This window comes from Canis aureus, chromosome 31, assembly GCF_053574225.1.
Source record: "Canis aureus isolate CA01 chromosome 31, VMU_Caureus_v.1.0, whole genome shotgun sequence".
Classification (NCBI taxonomy): Eukaryota; Metazoa; Chordata; class Mammalia; order Carnivora; family Canidae; genus Canis; species Canis aureus.
The window spans coordinates 16376373-16391351 of record NC_135641.1 but is presented as its reverse complement, the minus strand read 5'-3'; the positions used below and the strand labels follow the sequence as shown (position 1 = coordinate 16391351).

The following is a 14979-nucleotide window of genomic DNA, read 5'->3' as shown; positions in this document are numbered from 1 at the left end:
GCGTTTGCCCAAACTGATGAAGCTTAAAAGATAACCGCAGGCTGCCTCTGGGGCCATGTGGCGTTTATGGCCACATGTGGGCCTCAGCCATCCAGCAGTATAGTGGCGGATTCATGTCCCCTGGATTTGTTCTCCTGATCCAAGGGGTGGTGGGTGGTGGTGGGACCATATCTGAGGACCCAAAACAGGCAGAGCCCTATAGCAGAGGCATCCCACATGTCTGCGTATTTTTAAAGGCCTTTCCACGCCCACCAGGACCTTAACAAGAGAAGCAGCTTTTTATTTGCACAGTGGTCCTGGATCTGCTGCCACCGTGCATACGATGATTGCTCATTTTGTTTAGGTGATTGATTGACCATCAAGTCTTTTATTTTGATAATATTTTGTTCTAAATTTGATAGAAACTAATATAGTTACTATTGGCTGATAAGGAATGTATACTTTTTAAATTAGGTAAACAATTACTGGTAACTTGGAAATCCTTATTTCCAGATGACATAAAATTGGAGGGATTTAATATACAATCAAGAAGAAATTAAAATATAGGTTAAAATTAAACTGTAAAACAACACACTGAATCAAGGAAACAAGCAACAGAAATTTTGTCTGAAAATGTTTGATTATATTAATCTGTGAAATTCGTCACTGCACACACTGGAAAGGGCTCAGGCATTGACAAGGAATGTCCCGAGAATGGGCACATGGGCCTGACTCGGGCTCCTCCTGGCATCCCCCTGTGACTCCATGGAAGCCACCCTGTTTCCACAGTCAGGTCAAAGCAGTACAACTGCCAGACCAGCTCAGGCCACCCGTGAGAGCCCATTGTCACAACATCAGGAACTTGAAGGTCCAGTTGACATTTAGTTGGTAGCTTGAAATCAGCCATGATGGGAATATTTCCACCAGAGAAATGGGCAAACATTACAAATTAGGTTTTTCTCTGGAGAGCTGGATGTTGAACATATCTGAGTGCATCGCTGCCTTGAATCCTCCATATCAAGCTTGTGACAGGCGAGCAGTAGGTGTTTTGCAAATGTTTGTTCATTCGGTAAATTCATAGATAAATGAGGAGCTGGACAGATGGATGATGGGAGGATGGGGGATGGATGAGGTAAACGGTTGGGTGGAAGGATAGATGGGTGGGTGGGTGGATGGGTGGATGAGAGGATGGAGGGTTGGAGGGCTAGGGAGAGAGGCCACATTGTGGGGTCATTCTTTAATCAAGCGCAGGAATGCACTGAAGACAGTTAGTGTTTTAGATCAGCTTTTCCACTGTAGAAAGATCTTTTATTTTCTTTTATCACCAACTCCTAAATTACTTGTTGGCTGCCTAACTCATACTACATACTCTGAATAAAATCAAATTGTCCCTAAGCTTTATCATTGTGAATGAAGGAATGGCAATTTTGGAATGGAGAGGTACAGCTGGAACAGGCCTCTCAGAGGCCTCTGCTCCAGCAAATCCTGCCAGGGAGTGGCTGATGGCTCTGCCGTGGGCCAGTGACAGCTGGTGTCCATGCACATTAGCACTGACCATGTAAGGTGAAGCCCCCACACCCTCACACCTGTGAGTGTGCACAGGAGCGCATACTTGTCAGTTAGAGGCTGTTGCTGAGACTCCAGAGAGCCTGAATGGTTTTGAAGGCCTGGGGTGGTCCACATCCCCGTAGGCCAAGTGTGGAAGAATTGTTGGTTTGTGTCTCCTTAGTGACTCGGAGTAAGATTCTTCTCCATGTTTCTATTCCTGAGAATGTGAGTTCTGCATTCTTGGATGGTGTCAGTGTCGCTAATTCGCTCTGTGAACACACCTTCATTTCTGTCTTTAAAACACCAGACAATGCAATTTCAAGGAAAACTAAAATTCCTGTTTGGACAGAAGAGGAAAGCGCCGTCGGGGACAGTCCTGCCCCCTCGGCTCTCGCTGTTCTGCATCGTGGTGCCTGTCCTCCTACCTTCTGTGGCGGAGATGAAGATGAAGAGCGCATTTTTGAGGGTGAAGCACAGGGTGGACGTCTCGGCCTCAATGGATGCAAAGTGAGTGGGGGTCCCCTCGGAAAGCAGCCACACTCACAGAAGCTGGCGGTGGAAACTCGGTATTATGTATATTCGTTCTTCGTTGGTGTTCCACAGCCAGTACATCATGCAGGAAACAGCGCTTAGAGAACAGAAATGCTTTCAAACTAATGTTTGTGAACGCCGCCACCACATCTGCCTGCATCACTGTGCCCCAGTCCCCCCAGTTACAGCCTCAAAGTAGGTGCCCTGAGCCCTGGTCACCATGGGGGGCGAGTGCTGGGGCTGATGCCTTCTTTCCCCAGCACTAGCCCTCCCTCTGCATACAGGACTCTGCATGGGGACCTGTGCATGACGCAGAAGTGCCCCGGCTGTGAGGACATGGCACAGAGGCCCCCTCTGCCCACCCCAGAGTTTTCTCAATTCTTCAGTGGTAGAAAAAACTCTTATCTAGTTTTCTAGGCAATTCACGTCTATACTTTGTGGAGCAGATTAGGTCTGCGTTGCAGGGACCAGTGTCCTGAAAGTGATCACAATGTGCATCTGGAGGCACCTGGGTGGCTCAGTCGGTGAAGCATCGACTCTTGGTCGCCGGAGTGGAGGGTCGTGGGATGGAGCCCTGCCTAGGGAGGAGTCCCCTTGAGATTCTCTCTCTTCCCTTGCCCCTCCCCTCTCCTCCATGTGCTCTCTCTCCCTCTCTCTCTCTCTCTCTCTCTCTCTCAAAAAACAAACAAACAAACAAAAACCTGTGCATCTGTGAATTGTGTTTTCCATACCATGTGAGTGAGACCAGGTGTGGGGCAGGATGTCTGGCATCTGTACCAGCTATAGGTGCAACACATCAGAGACTCCCAAGTCTTGGTCCCTGGGTGACAGTCTGCCAATGAGGCTCACTGGCTGCAGGGGTGCATCATCCAACACCCACCAGGGCCTCCAGCAAGCCTTTGGGGTACGGCTGAACTCTCGGGTAGATGGAAGTCAAACCAGGAAAGGTTTCCAGCTGCTCTGACCAAGTCCCCTTGCCCCAGGAGGGAGTCTATCTCGGCACCCTCCCCACCAGCATGCTGTCTCTGTTTGTCTTTGACACCACACGTGGTGACCCACCCTGGGAGCTCGCACACCTGGCATCTCCACCTCTGGGAAGTGCCTGTCCTCCCTCTTGCCTCCCACCAACACGGAAAGCCTTGGCCTCAGATGCTGCCCGTTAATGCCGTGTTGGGTGCTTTCAGGAGGCACGTGGACGGTCCCCTCCTTTCCCAGAGAATGTGTGGCTTCACAGCTCCTGCGCCCACCCCATGTCCCGCAGGGAAGGTCTCGGCTCCATGAACCCCTGCCCAGTGGGGAGGGGTCTGAGCTCCTCAGCTCTCAGGCTCCTGATGGCAGATGAGGTTTAGCTCTGGGATTTGAGAGCATGTTCGCTCCCCTCCCTCCGCTTGTCACTTGGGGTGTGGGGAGTGTGCGTCTGTGCCACGACCACATCACTGGTGGAAACGTCACATCCAGCAGAATCCCCTTCTTAGCCTTGAGTCCTGCAGGAGGTCCTGCTTACATTTTGCCCCAGTGCCTCCCCCACAACAGGGTCCCCTCCACAGGGAGCCCTAGGGCCTCCTCTGTGACTCTTATCTCGTGGGTGTGTGTCTATCCATTTTCATGGGCCACCATTCAGCTTTGGCTTATTCAGGCCGACTTTCAAAGATTTTTTTTTTAATTTTTATTTATTTATGATAGTCACACAGAGAGAGAGAGAGGCAGAGACATAGGCAGAGGGAGAAGCAGGCTCCATGCACCAGGAGCCCAACGTGGGATTTGATCCCGGGTCTCCAGGATCACGCCCTGGGCCAAAGGCGGGCGCCAAACCGCTGCGCCACCCAGGGATCCCAAGGCCGACTTTCAGACAGTGAGAAATCGGACCACATCTGCAGGGCGGGAAGGGCTTCCATCCCGGGCCCTCGCTTCTGCCCCTGTGGCCTCAGTCGCTGTGGGAACAGGGACGGGTGCATAGGTGGCGAGGCTTTAGGGACAGAGCCGCCCTGGAGCCCCAACACGTGCCAGCATGCGGAGACAGCGGCCGACCGAGTGTTTACAAGTACATGTATGTGCCCTGTTACTGTTAAAGATGCCACACGTCCTAAGCATGAGGGAGGAAAACCAGAATACCCAGGTGCAAAGCATCTGAGCTCAGGCAGGCGAGGGCAGGCCAATCCTGGGAACACAACATGGAGGGGGCCCCAGGGCGCCTGCTCGTACAGAGCCTGCCACATTCTCCACCTGCATCCTGGCCACACTGGAACACTCCCCACCTTAATTGACTGTCCTGGAGTTTTCTGTGTCCTTAAACTGTTTTCGGTTCGATAATCATAATTGAAATTCATGGTGAACTTCTCTTTTCCATGTGTTTCCAGCCTGCACCAGGGTAGAGGGAACCATAGCCTCTCCTGGTTCTCCAGTGAGGTTGGGCCAGGCGGGGAAGTGCTGGCAGGTATGGGGTGGCAGGTGTGGCTCAGCAGGTCACCCAGTGCCCTTGCACACGGGACAGTGCAGTCAGGACTAGACCTCATGTGGTACAGGGTATTGTCAGATCCTAGAAAGGGGTGCACAGAGGCTCCCACCACCATGGTACAAGAGAGAGAGAAAAAAGTAACGTCTTTGCTTCCTCCGTGTTTCTGAATTCCTACCTGCTCTGACTTGAACTCTAGAGCTCTCAGCACACCCATCACAGTGGCTGCTTCTGAGCCACGCGGTCAGGCCAGAGAGACATCAGGATGCAGGGACAGCTGCAGGGCCCCGCTTGTCATTTAAAGATTCAGATCCAAACCCCCCCAATCCTCCATCCCTGCTCCCCATCCTTGCTCCCCATCCCTGCTCTGCTCCCCCATCCCTGCTCTCCTGTCCCTGCTCTGCTTCCCCATCTCTGCTCCCCATCCCTGTTCTACTCCTCATGTCTGCTCTGCTCCCCCATCCCTGCTTCCCCATCCCATCCCTGCTCCCTCATCCTTGCTCCCCCATCTCTGCTCCCCATCCCTGTTCTGCTCCCCCATCCCTGCTCCCCATCTCTGCTCCCCTATCCCTGCTCCCCCATCCTTGCCCCCCAGTCCCTGCTCTTCACAGAGGGGCCCAGAGGATGGGCAGGGACAGGAGTACTGTATAGGGAGCCCTGGCTCTGAGGCCCACTGGCCTGGGGTTGGGTCCCAAGGCTGACGTCTGCTAGAGAGGTGGCCTAAAGGACCTCGCTTAACAGTTTTGAACTAAGTTTTTTTTTTTTTTTTAATAATGAAATAGTATCTGTGAGAATGAGTTTGCTTAGAATTTAAGATGATGGTTTCTGTGTATGTGTGTGTGCCTGGTACCCTATGGAAGACGACTTTCTTTTCACTAGTGTGGCTCTCATGGTGAGTTTATGGAACGTAACTACTGGAAATCACAGATTGTATTATCATTGTGGTCATTTTATGTGGTGTCTATTTTCTGGAGCAAATGCATTAGCCCTTTATTGGCTTGATAATTGATATGAATTGGGGTTTTTAGCAAATCTTTAGCTGAGCAAAGACTGACAATCTATGAGAAATTAAAAGTGTCTTCCCCTCCCAGGATGACAGTGACACCTGACACCGGCACGAGTCAGTTCCTAACAGCAGCACAAATTTACCTACACGTTTCCTATTATCTGTTCTTCACAGAGCAAAAGCTGCCGCGGGTCTGTGTGAACCAGAATTGCATGGGAAACCCAACTACTTAGCAGGTACTTCTACAGATTTGCTCTTTCACATGCTTCAAAAGGGTGCAATGTGTCTGGTCCCTCTGGGGGGGCTCCCCCTGCCTCAGCGTTTGTGGTGCATTCCTCCAAAACCCAGGCCAGAGTGTGTGAGCACTGCTCTCTGAATCCTAACAGGGAGGAGTGATGGAGAAAACATCTCAGTGCTCAGGACACCCACGGACGCTGGCCGCTGGGCCCGGGTTCCAGCCAGGGCCTCATGCTTGTGTCTCAGGAATGGCCCTGACCTCGTCTCCAATCCCGAGGGGTTCGCAGGGTAAGTGGTGTTGAGGCCCAGCTGGGTGTTAAGGAAGAGCCACTGGCTGTGGGTCCGACAGGTGAACATTGCTCCCAGGGGAATATGAATATGCAAGTGTCTGTGGAGCATGCCTAAACATGCTTCACACCCCAGAAGTCGTCCTTACACGTCTGGGGTACAGCTGAGGCCCACTAAGACCCATGGACTCACCCTCCACCTGAAGCCGAGATCCTGCACAAACACCCTAGCCTCTGCCTTCCCCGCGGCCTCACACCGACCAGGAGAGCTCCTCCTGGAGGACTGGCCTGGCTGTGAGGCTGTGGGGCTCCACCTCATCCTCCAGGGCACCGTCTCCCCTGTCATGCCGGGTGCCAGCCCTGATGCTACAGGGTGTTCTGAGCACAGCGGCATGCGTGCCCGTGACAGGCCCCAGCTCCTCCAAAGTGCCCGAGAGGGCATCTATGTGCTTTGCAGTGTGACAGGGCCCTCTGCGTCTGGGGTGGATATGCCTGACCTGTGGCACGCGGTACAGGCCTCCCTGGGGAAGGCAGTTACAGGAGAGGAGGGCACCCTCACCAGGGCCGCAGGGCTGGGGTGGGTGTGAAAGGCGGAGGTGGGCCTGGGCCCCAGGACACAGCAGCCCTTCCAGGTTCAGCCAGGACCACACTGGTTTAGTTAGTGCCTTCCTTTAGAGCACACCCCCCTACTCAGGGGGTCACGTGATCACCATCCTGCTCTGACAGCCATTTCCTCTCCTCAGGGACAGGGGAGCAGAGGAACACGGGAGGGTGCCCAGGGGGCGGAGGGAAATACACGCATACAGCTGCTGCTTCGAAGCACCAGGACCCACAAGGCACCTGAGCTGGATGCCAGGGAAACACAGTCAGGAGGGCAGCACCAGGGTGAAGCTGGAGCCCAGCAAGAGTGACCCGTTCTCCATGCATGCTGTGTCCCGCACTTCCTGCGTGCCCTGCCCCAGCCTTCCGGGTGCCATCCACTCCAGTGTGGCCGCTGCTTTCAGGAATCCACCCAGCTGTCACCCGGGAAGCCATTCCCCCAGTGCCTACACCAGCCCCACCAGCAGAGCTTTTCGGGACAGTGATCAGGGCCAGCTGCACCCTCTGCCCAGCTGCCCCTTCCCCCAGGGGAGCCTGGATAGTGGGCTCCCTCCATCCAGAGGGCAGCGCCTTGCAGTGGCGGGCTATCCCATCGAGGACACCAAGTTTCGAGGTGGGCCAATGCCCTTGGGAGCTCCGTGCAACCCCATTCTTTCCCTTGATGTGCCCATAAAGACGGAGAGTGACTCTGGGTCTGAAGATGCAGCCGACGGCTACTCTGTGGCCCCAGGCCAGCTGTGGCCGGGAGCCACTGGTGTGGCCAAGAGACAGCGGGTCACGTTCCCTACCAGGATGCACCTGAAAACGGAGCCGGATGCCAGGCACCACCTATACGCTGCGCACCTGGGACAGAGCGTGCTGGAGGCTCACCCAAGTGGCCGGGCTCCGCTCAGAGCCGGCAGAGACCTGGCCCCCTTCCCCCCCACACACTGTGCCTGCCTGGAGCACGTGCATGGCCCTCCTGAGCCGGATGGCCCCCGCCACCTCTGTACGCAGGCTCAGCAGCCCTCTTCACTGCCCTGTGACTGCCAAGCCCCAGAGTCCACGCCCATCGTCAAACGAGAGCCCCTGGACTCACCGCCATGGGCCAGTCACGGCCAGGGTAGGGTGCCTGGAATGTTCCCCAAAAGTGCCATGGCAACACTGATGCCGCCCAAAGCCCCTGAGTGTGCTTTCCTGCCATAGAGTGGGGTGTTTGTAAGAGCTGGCCTGTGTCCACGCTCAGACTGACCCCACTGTACCCCTCAGTCCTATGAGGTGTGCGCAGTGTGTGCAATAATAGCATGTTCTGTATTTTGTAAAATGTCACACAAGTTCTTAAAGGCAAAGTGGTCTTAAGTCTGTTGGAGTACGACAGTGTTTCTCTTTGAAGGACTAAAAGCTTTCAGAAAGTGGGCCAGAGTGAGACGAGTAGGCCCGCCGGGGCACACCCCACTGTCTGTGAGGTGGTGGGCTCCCGGCTGCCCAGCATCCCACAGTGCACCTTCCCGGGCCCTCACGCCCACCCCTCAGCTTCACGAGCATGGGAAGGTGGGTTTACACAGCCACACCTTGGACTAAATCAGGGACGTGCTTCTCTTGAGCCACAGGTGACTGCGCCCCTATTCATGGAAAGAATCTGGAAGGTTCCAGGCCCAAGAGGCTGTGTGTGCTGGGCCCTGTCCTGCCTATCCCCCCGCCCCCATGGCGGAGTCTGAGGCTGTGCCCAGAGTGGACATGGGCAGGAGTGTGTGCTGTGCCTTCTGGAAGTCTCTCTGGCTTTTTTCAGGGGCCTCTGAAGATGGTTTGTGCTGGTCTGTCTGCAGCACGTGGTGAACCTCCAGTTTGGGATCTGGGTTTGGAGGCAGAGACAAGGACAAATGTAGAGAACAGAGGCAGGAAGTCAGGCTGCCCATAGAGGCTGGGCTTTCACGTAAGAGCTCCCATCACCGCCTAAGTAGGAATTACTAGAGGCAAGACGGATAGGAAGCGTTTTCTAGAAAACCTGTGAAGTCGTCCATTCTGACTGTAGGAAACTGGGACGTGAAGGCACAAATCACAAAGTGGGAGTCCCTGTGAATGCTCAGCACCAGGGATGGGCCCTCCCCTGTGCTCCAGGAACGTGGGCTGTGCTGTCAGGGGCCTGCCGCACTGTGATGGACGCACTTCTGCCCCTCAGGGACCACGGCCCCATCCCTAATGTCACCTCCACCCCAGAGTCTCAGGGGGCAGGGTTCCTAATGTCACCTCCATCCAGGAGACTCAGGGGAGGGGGGCAGGGTCCCTAACGTCACCTCCACCTGGGAGTTTCAAGGGGCAGGGTCCCTAACGTCACCACCACCCAGGAGTCTCGTGGGGCAGGCTACCATCACCTGAGAGTCTCGGGGGGGGGCAGGAGTCTCAGGGAGGCAGGTTCCCTAATGTCACCTCCACCCCAGAGTCTCGGGGGGCTGGGCAGGAGCCCCCAGCAAGGACTTTAGGCTCCAGCACTGGCACCTCCTGCTTCTTGGCGCCCAGTCTTCCTCGCCGCCTCGCCATCATCTGTATCTTAGAAGCAGTGCTTAGCTGAGTCGATGCTGGAGCTGTTGGCAGGTGCTTGCTCTCCTTGTCAGTACTTGGGGTTTGGCTGGCGGGACCAGGGTCCTGGGGTGCAGGGTGCAGCCTGCCAGCTCTGTGGAAGGGCCCCCTTGAGGGATGGTAGGAGCCAAAGACCCCTCCTGGCACTGAGTGGCTAGTGGGTGGCCCCCAGGAGCAGCCCAGCAGCCTCCCTCCACTCACCTCACTGAGGCCTTACAGAAGGCGACACTGGTGCTGTACTGTCCCCACTTCTCCGACCAGAGTGCCCCCCCCGTTAGATGGTGGCCCAACCCCCTGGGGACACCTGCTGGGCACCCCAGGCTGGCCCGGGCCTCCTCACAGGGTTCTAATGCTGAGCACAGCACATCTCTGCCCCCTGAGACACGGAGTGGAATCTGAGTCCTACTCAAACCCGGCAGCCGAGTCCTGGCCCTCTCCTGTGACCATGCCCCACCCCGCTGGGGTCCCCATTCCCGAGGGCGCTCACCCTCTCTCTGCACTGGGCCCAGGCTGGCTGCAGGACCGAGTCCTGAGATGCCCGGGGCTCCCGCAACAGTGATGCCTGTCCTGCCCTCTGTCAGGACGCCACAGACGGGTGGTGCAGCCCCCAGGGCCCCCTCACGCAGAGGTCAGCCATGTCCTGCCGTGGGCACGCAGACAGCTGGATGCCAGCTCCACGGGCCTTGTGCTGGGGGTGCCCCTAGTCCACCTGGGGCCCAGGCCCTTTCTGTCCATGAGGCGGCACCATGGTGACCGTACAGCCATGGTCCTCCTGAGACACGTTGTGAGGGGGACGATGGAATGAAGGAGGGCAGATGTGGTTACTTGTGCTTTAAAATGTCTTTATCAGTATGAATTACAGGCTTATATTTTTCTGTTGTCTCATAGCTTTTGCTTATATAGCTGAGAAAAAATTAAAATCAAATATAATGTGGGGATGGATGGACAGGAGGAGGTGAACATAAGTAACATTTTATATTTTTACGGCTTCTACTGGAGGAAAATGTTTTCAGTATCTAGACAGACTTGTTGAATTTTTAAAAATGGATATATTATAATGAAACTTTTTATACTGTTTCCTCAGTGCTTTTAGAAAGCTTTCAAATATATTTCTGATACTGTGGTTTGTACTAAATATGCAATATTGATATAAAATAAATCACCTGTTAAATCATGTTTACCATAAACAGAAATGTCTACTTGATTTTCCAAAAGAAGTAACTATATTTCCTTGAGCGTGTGTTGGTTAATTTATGTTCTAAGACAAGTCCTTCACTACTGGACAGAAGGCAAAAATAAAAGTGAAAATAGATATGCTGGCACCAAAAGTTGCAAGGAAGAGGGAGGAGGCTGAGCGATTGGCCAGGCGAATGCTGTGGTGCATCCCCCCTGTACCACCAGCCCTCTCCTGACAGTCATCGAGGGTCCGGGGACCCTGACAGATGCCATTAGACACTGCAGACTTGCCCTGTTCTGCAGAGAGGGGACAGCTTCCCCTGCAAGTGTGCGCGTGTGAGTGTGTGCAGGCATGGGATCGCCAGCCTGGCCCCGGGGAGGGGCCGTAAGCTGCTCACTGTGAGCTCACGGGCAGGAGGGGCAAGTGAGCTCTCTGAGGTCTCTGTTTCCAGGACGCTGATCCCAATTTCATAGCCTAACAGGGGAGGGGTGACATCTGGGGTACATTCCAGCCACAGCACAGCCCGCCAGGTCTCACGCCATCTGACACTTGGCATTGTCACGTGGGTTTCGTGCACTTGGGGGTGAAGTGGTGGGTGGTGGTGGTGGTGTGTTTCCTCCTTCCTAACCTCGTCCACCGGCAGTGTTGTTGGGCAGCTGCTGAGGGCAGTGGCCGTGTAGGGACACAGCGAGGAAGGGAAGACAGAGCTGGGGGTGCGGTGCTGGAGCCGACAGCCCTGCATGTGCAGACCCATGACCACAGAACCACCTCATTGTGTCATGCACGAAGGGCCCAGGCTAGCAGAGCACAGCCCAGGCGGGAGTTTGTGGGCAAGGCCACACAGGGCGGGGGTCATAGAGTAGCCTGGGGCCTGGGGGTGGCTGGTGGGCCAGAGCCAGGGGGCGAGGGGAGGGCCTGATGGAGATCAGAGGGCAGGGCTCTGGCAGCCAGAGGACCTGAGGCATGCCCCTGGTGTCCTGCCCTGCTGAGGCTGAGGGGCATATGGGCTGTGGGGCAGGACACCAGGACACGAGGACACAGAGAGCCCCCTCCCTGCCCGCCACTGGCCTGGCCTGCTGCTCAGCTCCTCTGGTCTCTCCACACCTGTTGACCCATCAGGTGGATGTGTCCATGTCCTCCCTGCCTCATGATAGCAGCTTCTCAGTTACGGATTTTCTCTGTCTCTGGCTTGTCTTTTCATTTAAAGATCTTGTAAGATATCATACAAGAGTTTAAAATTTTAGCATTGCAAACAGTCTTTTTCTTTATGGATTATGCATTTAGCATCTTACAAAAAAGCTGACGGTGCCTTTGACGTTAACAGGGCCCCACCAATGTTCTATGGCCCCGACCATCATGTTCTTTCGTGTTCTATGTGTTTTTCTCATAACCGTTTGCCAATTTTAAAATCTGTTTACCAGGGCAGCCCCAGTGGTCCAGCGGTTTGGTGCCATCTTCAGCCTGAGGTGTGATCCTGGAGACCTGGGATCGAGTCCCACATCAGGCTCCCTGCAAGGAGCCTGCTTCTCCCTCTGCCTGTGTCTCTGCCTCTCTCCCTCTCTCTCTCTCTCTCTCTGTGTGTCTGTCATGAATGAATAAATAAAATCTTAAAAAATAAAATAAACTAAAATCTGTTTACCTGTGCTCTGATAGTTGATGTACCTGAATGTATTTCTCCACTCTGGGTCCATCTGTCCTTTGGTGTTTCCTCCTGTCCTGTGTCCCCGCTGGACTGCTGCCTTTCCGGTTCCTCCCACATCCCCCCCCCCCCCCGCCCCAAGTCTAGAAGTTAGGCCTCTGGTTCTGTTCTGCCTGAGGATCTACCAGAGTCTAGGCCAAAGCTAAGCAGCAGCTCTATTCTCACAGAATAGATCTCCCCGGCCCCCCAGACAAGGATCTCAGGACCTCAGGACATGCTGCTCGGCTCTGTACCCCTGCCACCAGTGGGCGAGGGGGCGTCTTCACTACAAATAGTCCTGGGGCCGCTTCTGCCACAGAGATTCAGTGAGAGCCGCTAGGCCGAGGAGGGAGTTGCACCCAGGTGACCTGCAGGCTCCCAGCCCTCAGCTCTTGGGTGAGTGACTGTCCTGGCTCGGGGTCCCAGGACTGGGGAGGAACTGCTTTGTGGGGCTTTGTTGAGTGTTCTGGTCTGCTCTTGCACTGAGGAGGCATCCCTTGAGCACCCCAGCTTCATGGAGGAGCCCTGACCCCACCTACGGGTGCGAAAGCCCACCCTGGACACCAGGCCCTCCCGCCCTCACCCATCCCAGCTCTAGCACACTCTTCCTCCCTGCTTTCTTCAGCTTAGGCGGGCACAGGGGCAGGGTGCTTTAAAACACTGCTCACTGTTTTCAGCCCATGTTTTATAGGCTTTTCAGCCTGCCAAAAAGAGAAGTCAAAAAATTTTAACCAATATTTTGTCTTTTTAGTTTCGAGGAGAAAAAGGTCTTCTTTAACAGCTATCCCAGGGGCACCTGCGTAGCTCAGTGGTTGAGAGTTTGCCTTCGGCCCGGGGTATGATCCCGGGGTCCTGGGATCAAGTCCTGCATTGGGTTCCCCGCAGGGAGCCTGCTTCTCCCTTTGCCTGCATCTCTACCTCTCTCTCTCATTAATAAATAAATAAAATCTTAAAAAGAAAAAAACAACAACAGCCACCCCAGTACTGAGCCTCCAAGACTATACTTTCAGGGATCATTTCTATAGTTTGTTACCAGTACTGAGCATCCCGGCTGAGGAAGCTATGGGGAGTCCTACCTCCACACGCAACTGTCAATAGCACAAGGTGCTACCCAGCTGTGATAAATGTGGCTATATTTTGAAGTAAGTCCACAAAGCTTTGATAATTTTGGCAAAGTATTTACTAATTTCAAAACACCTTTACAATTATACTTTTATCTTTTTGTTTACATTCTTCATTGTTGACCTTAGTAATATACCTTCATTAACTGCTAGGGACTGATGGAACCACAACGGGATGGGTCATCAGGTAGTAAGACCCAGGACCGCACCACGATGTGGGGGCTCGCAACCAGCACCCCCGCCCCCGGCCCATGCTCACATTCCACACCGCACAGCACTGCACCTTCCTCCCTGCTACTCCAGGTCCTGCCTGCTTGAGTCCCTCCTGTGTGTGAATGTGGCTGATTCCAGGAGGTGCCTGTCCATCCTGAGCACACGATGCATCCCTCACTCAGATTTGAGGCAAATGGTGCTTCTCACCGCAACAGGCTGGGGTGGAGTCTGAGTGCCAGAGAGTCTTCAGTGGGGGACCCCATCCTGAGGGTCACGGTCCCCTGGGGAGAGTCCAGGGAACGGGGACCCGTCCTGAGGGTCACAGTCCCCCGGGGAGAGTCCAGGGAGCGGGGACCCGGTCCTGAGGGTCTCGGTCCCCCGGGGAGAGTCCAGGGAGCGGGGACCCCGTCCTGAGGGTCTCGGTCCCCCGGGGAGAGTCCAGGGAGCGGGGACCCCGTCCTGAGGGTCTCGGTCCCCCGGGGAGCGTGCAGGGAGCGGGGACCCCGTCCTGAGGGTCTCGGTCCCCCGGGGAGAGTCCAGGGAGCGGGGTCCCCGTCCTGAGGGTCTCGGTCCCCCGGGGAGAGTCCAGGGAGCGGGGACCTGTCCTGAGGATCTCGGTCCCCCGGGGAGAGTCCAGGGAGCGGGGACCCCGTCCTGAGGGTCTCGGTCCCCGGGGAGAGTCCAGGGAGCGGGGACCCCGTCCTGAGGGTCTCGGTCCCCCGGGGAGCGTGCAGGGAGCGGGGACCCCGTCCTGAGGGTCAGGTCCCCTGGGGAGAGTCCAGGGAGCGGAGACCCCGTCCTGAGGGTCTCGGTCCCCCGGGGAGAGTCCAGGGAGCGGGGACCTGTCCTGAGGGTCTCGGTCCCCCGGGGAGAGTCCAGGGAGCGGGGACCCCGTCCTGAGGGTCTCGGTCCCCCGGGGAGAGTCCAGGGAGCGGGGACCCCGTCCTGAGGGTCTCGGTCCCCCGGGGAGCGTGCAGGGAGCGGGGACCTGTCCTGAGGATCTCGGTCCCCCGGGGAGAGTCCAGGGAGCGGGGACCCCGTCCTGAGGGTCTCGGTCCCCCGGGGAGAGTCCAGGGAGCGGGGACCCCGTCCTGAGGGTCTCGGTCCCCCGGGGAGCGTGCAGGGAGCGGGGACCCCGTCCTGAGGGTCAGGTCCCCTGGGGAGAGTCCAGGGAGCGGAGACCCCATCCTGAGGGTCTCGGTCCCCCGGGGAGCGTGCAGGGAGCGGGGACCCCGTCCTGAGGGTCTCGGTCCCCCGGGGAGAGTCCAGGGAGCGGGGACCTGTCCTGAGGATCTCGGTCCCCCGGGGAGAGTCCAGGGAGCGGGGACCCCGTCCTGAGGGTCTCGGTCCCCCGGGGAGAGTCCAGGGAGCGGGGACCCCGTCCTGAGGGTCTCGGTCCCCCGGGGAGCGTGCAGGGAGCGGGGACCCCGTCCTGAGGGTCAGGTCCCCTGGGGAGAGTCCAGGGAGCGGAGACCCCGTCCTGAGGGTCTCGGTCCCCCGGGGAGCGTGCAGGGAGCGGGGACCCCGTCCTGAGGGTCTCGGTCCCCCGGGGAGAGTCCAGGGAGCGGGGACCTGTCCTGAGGATCTCGGTCCC

The 14979-nt window shown here is 56.2% G+C and overlaps 1 protein-coding gene and 1 pseudogene across 3 annotated transcripts in view; both read left to right on the top strand.

Annotated features, from left to right (window-relative positions):
- AHRR (aryl hydrocarbon receptor repressor) overlaps nucleotides 1-7978 on the top strand; it is a 78080-nt gene extending 70102 nt beyond the window's left edge. For all 3 annotated transcript variants that reach the window (XM_077879687.1, XM_077879689.1, XM_077879688.1), the window contains 4 exons: nucleotides 1835-2034; nucleotides 5691-5752; nucleotides 5903-6041; nucleotides 6784-7978. In XM_077879687.1, coding sequence (XP_077735813.1) covers nucleotides 1835-2034; nucleotides 5691-5752; nucleotides 5903-6041; nucleotides 6784-7825 — 1443 coding nt within the window. In that variant the 3' untranslated portion in view covers nucleotides 7826-7978. The remainder of the gene's footprint in view (nucleotides 1-1834; nucleotides 2035-5690; nucleotides 5753-5902; nucleotides 6042-6783) is intronic.
- Nucleotides 7979-13045: 5067 nt separating this feature from the next.
- Nucleotides 13046-13150, top strand: LOC144302765 (small nucleolar RNA U3; annotated as a pseudogene).
- The last annotated feature ends 1829 nt before the right edge of the window (nucleotides 13151-14979 follow it).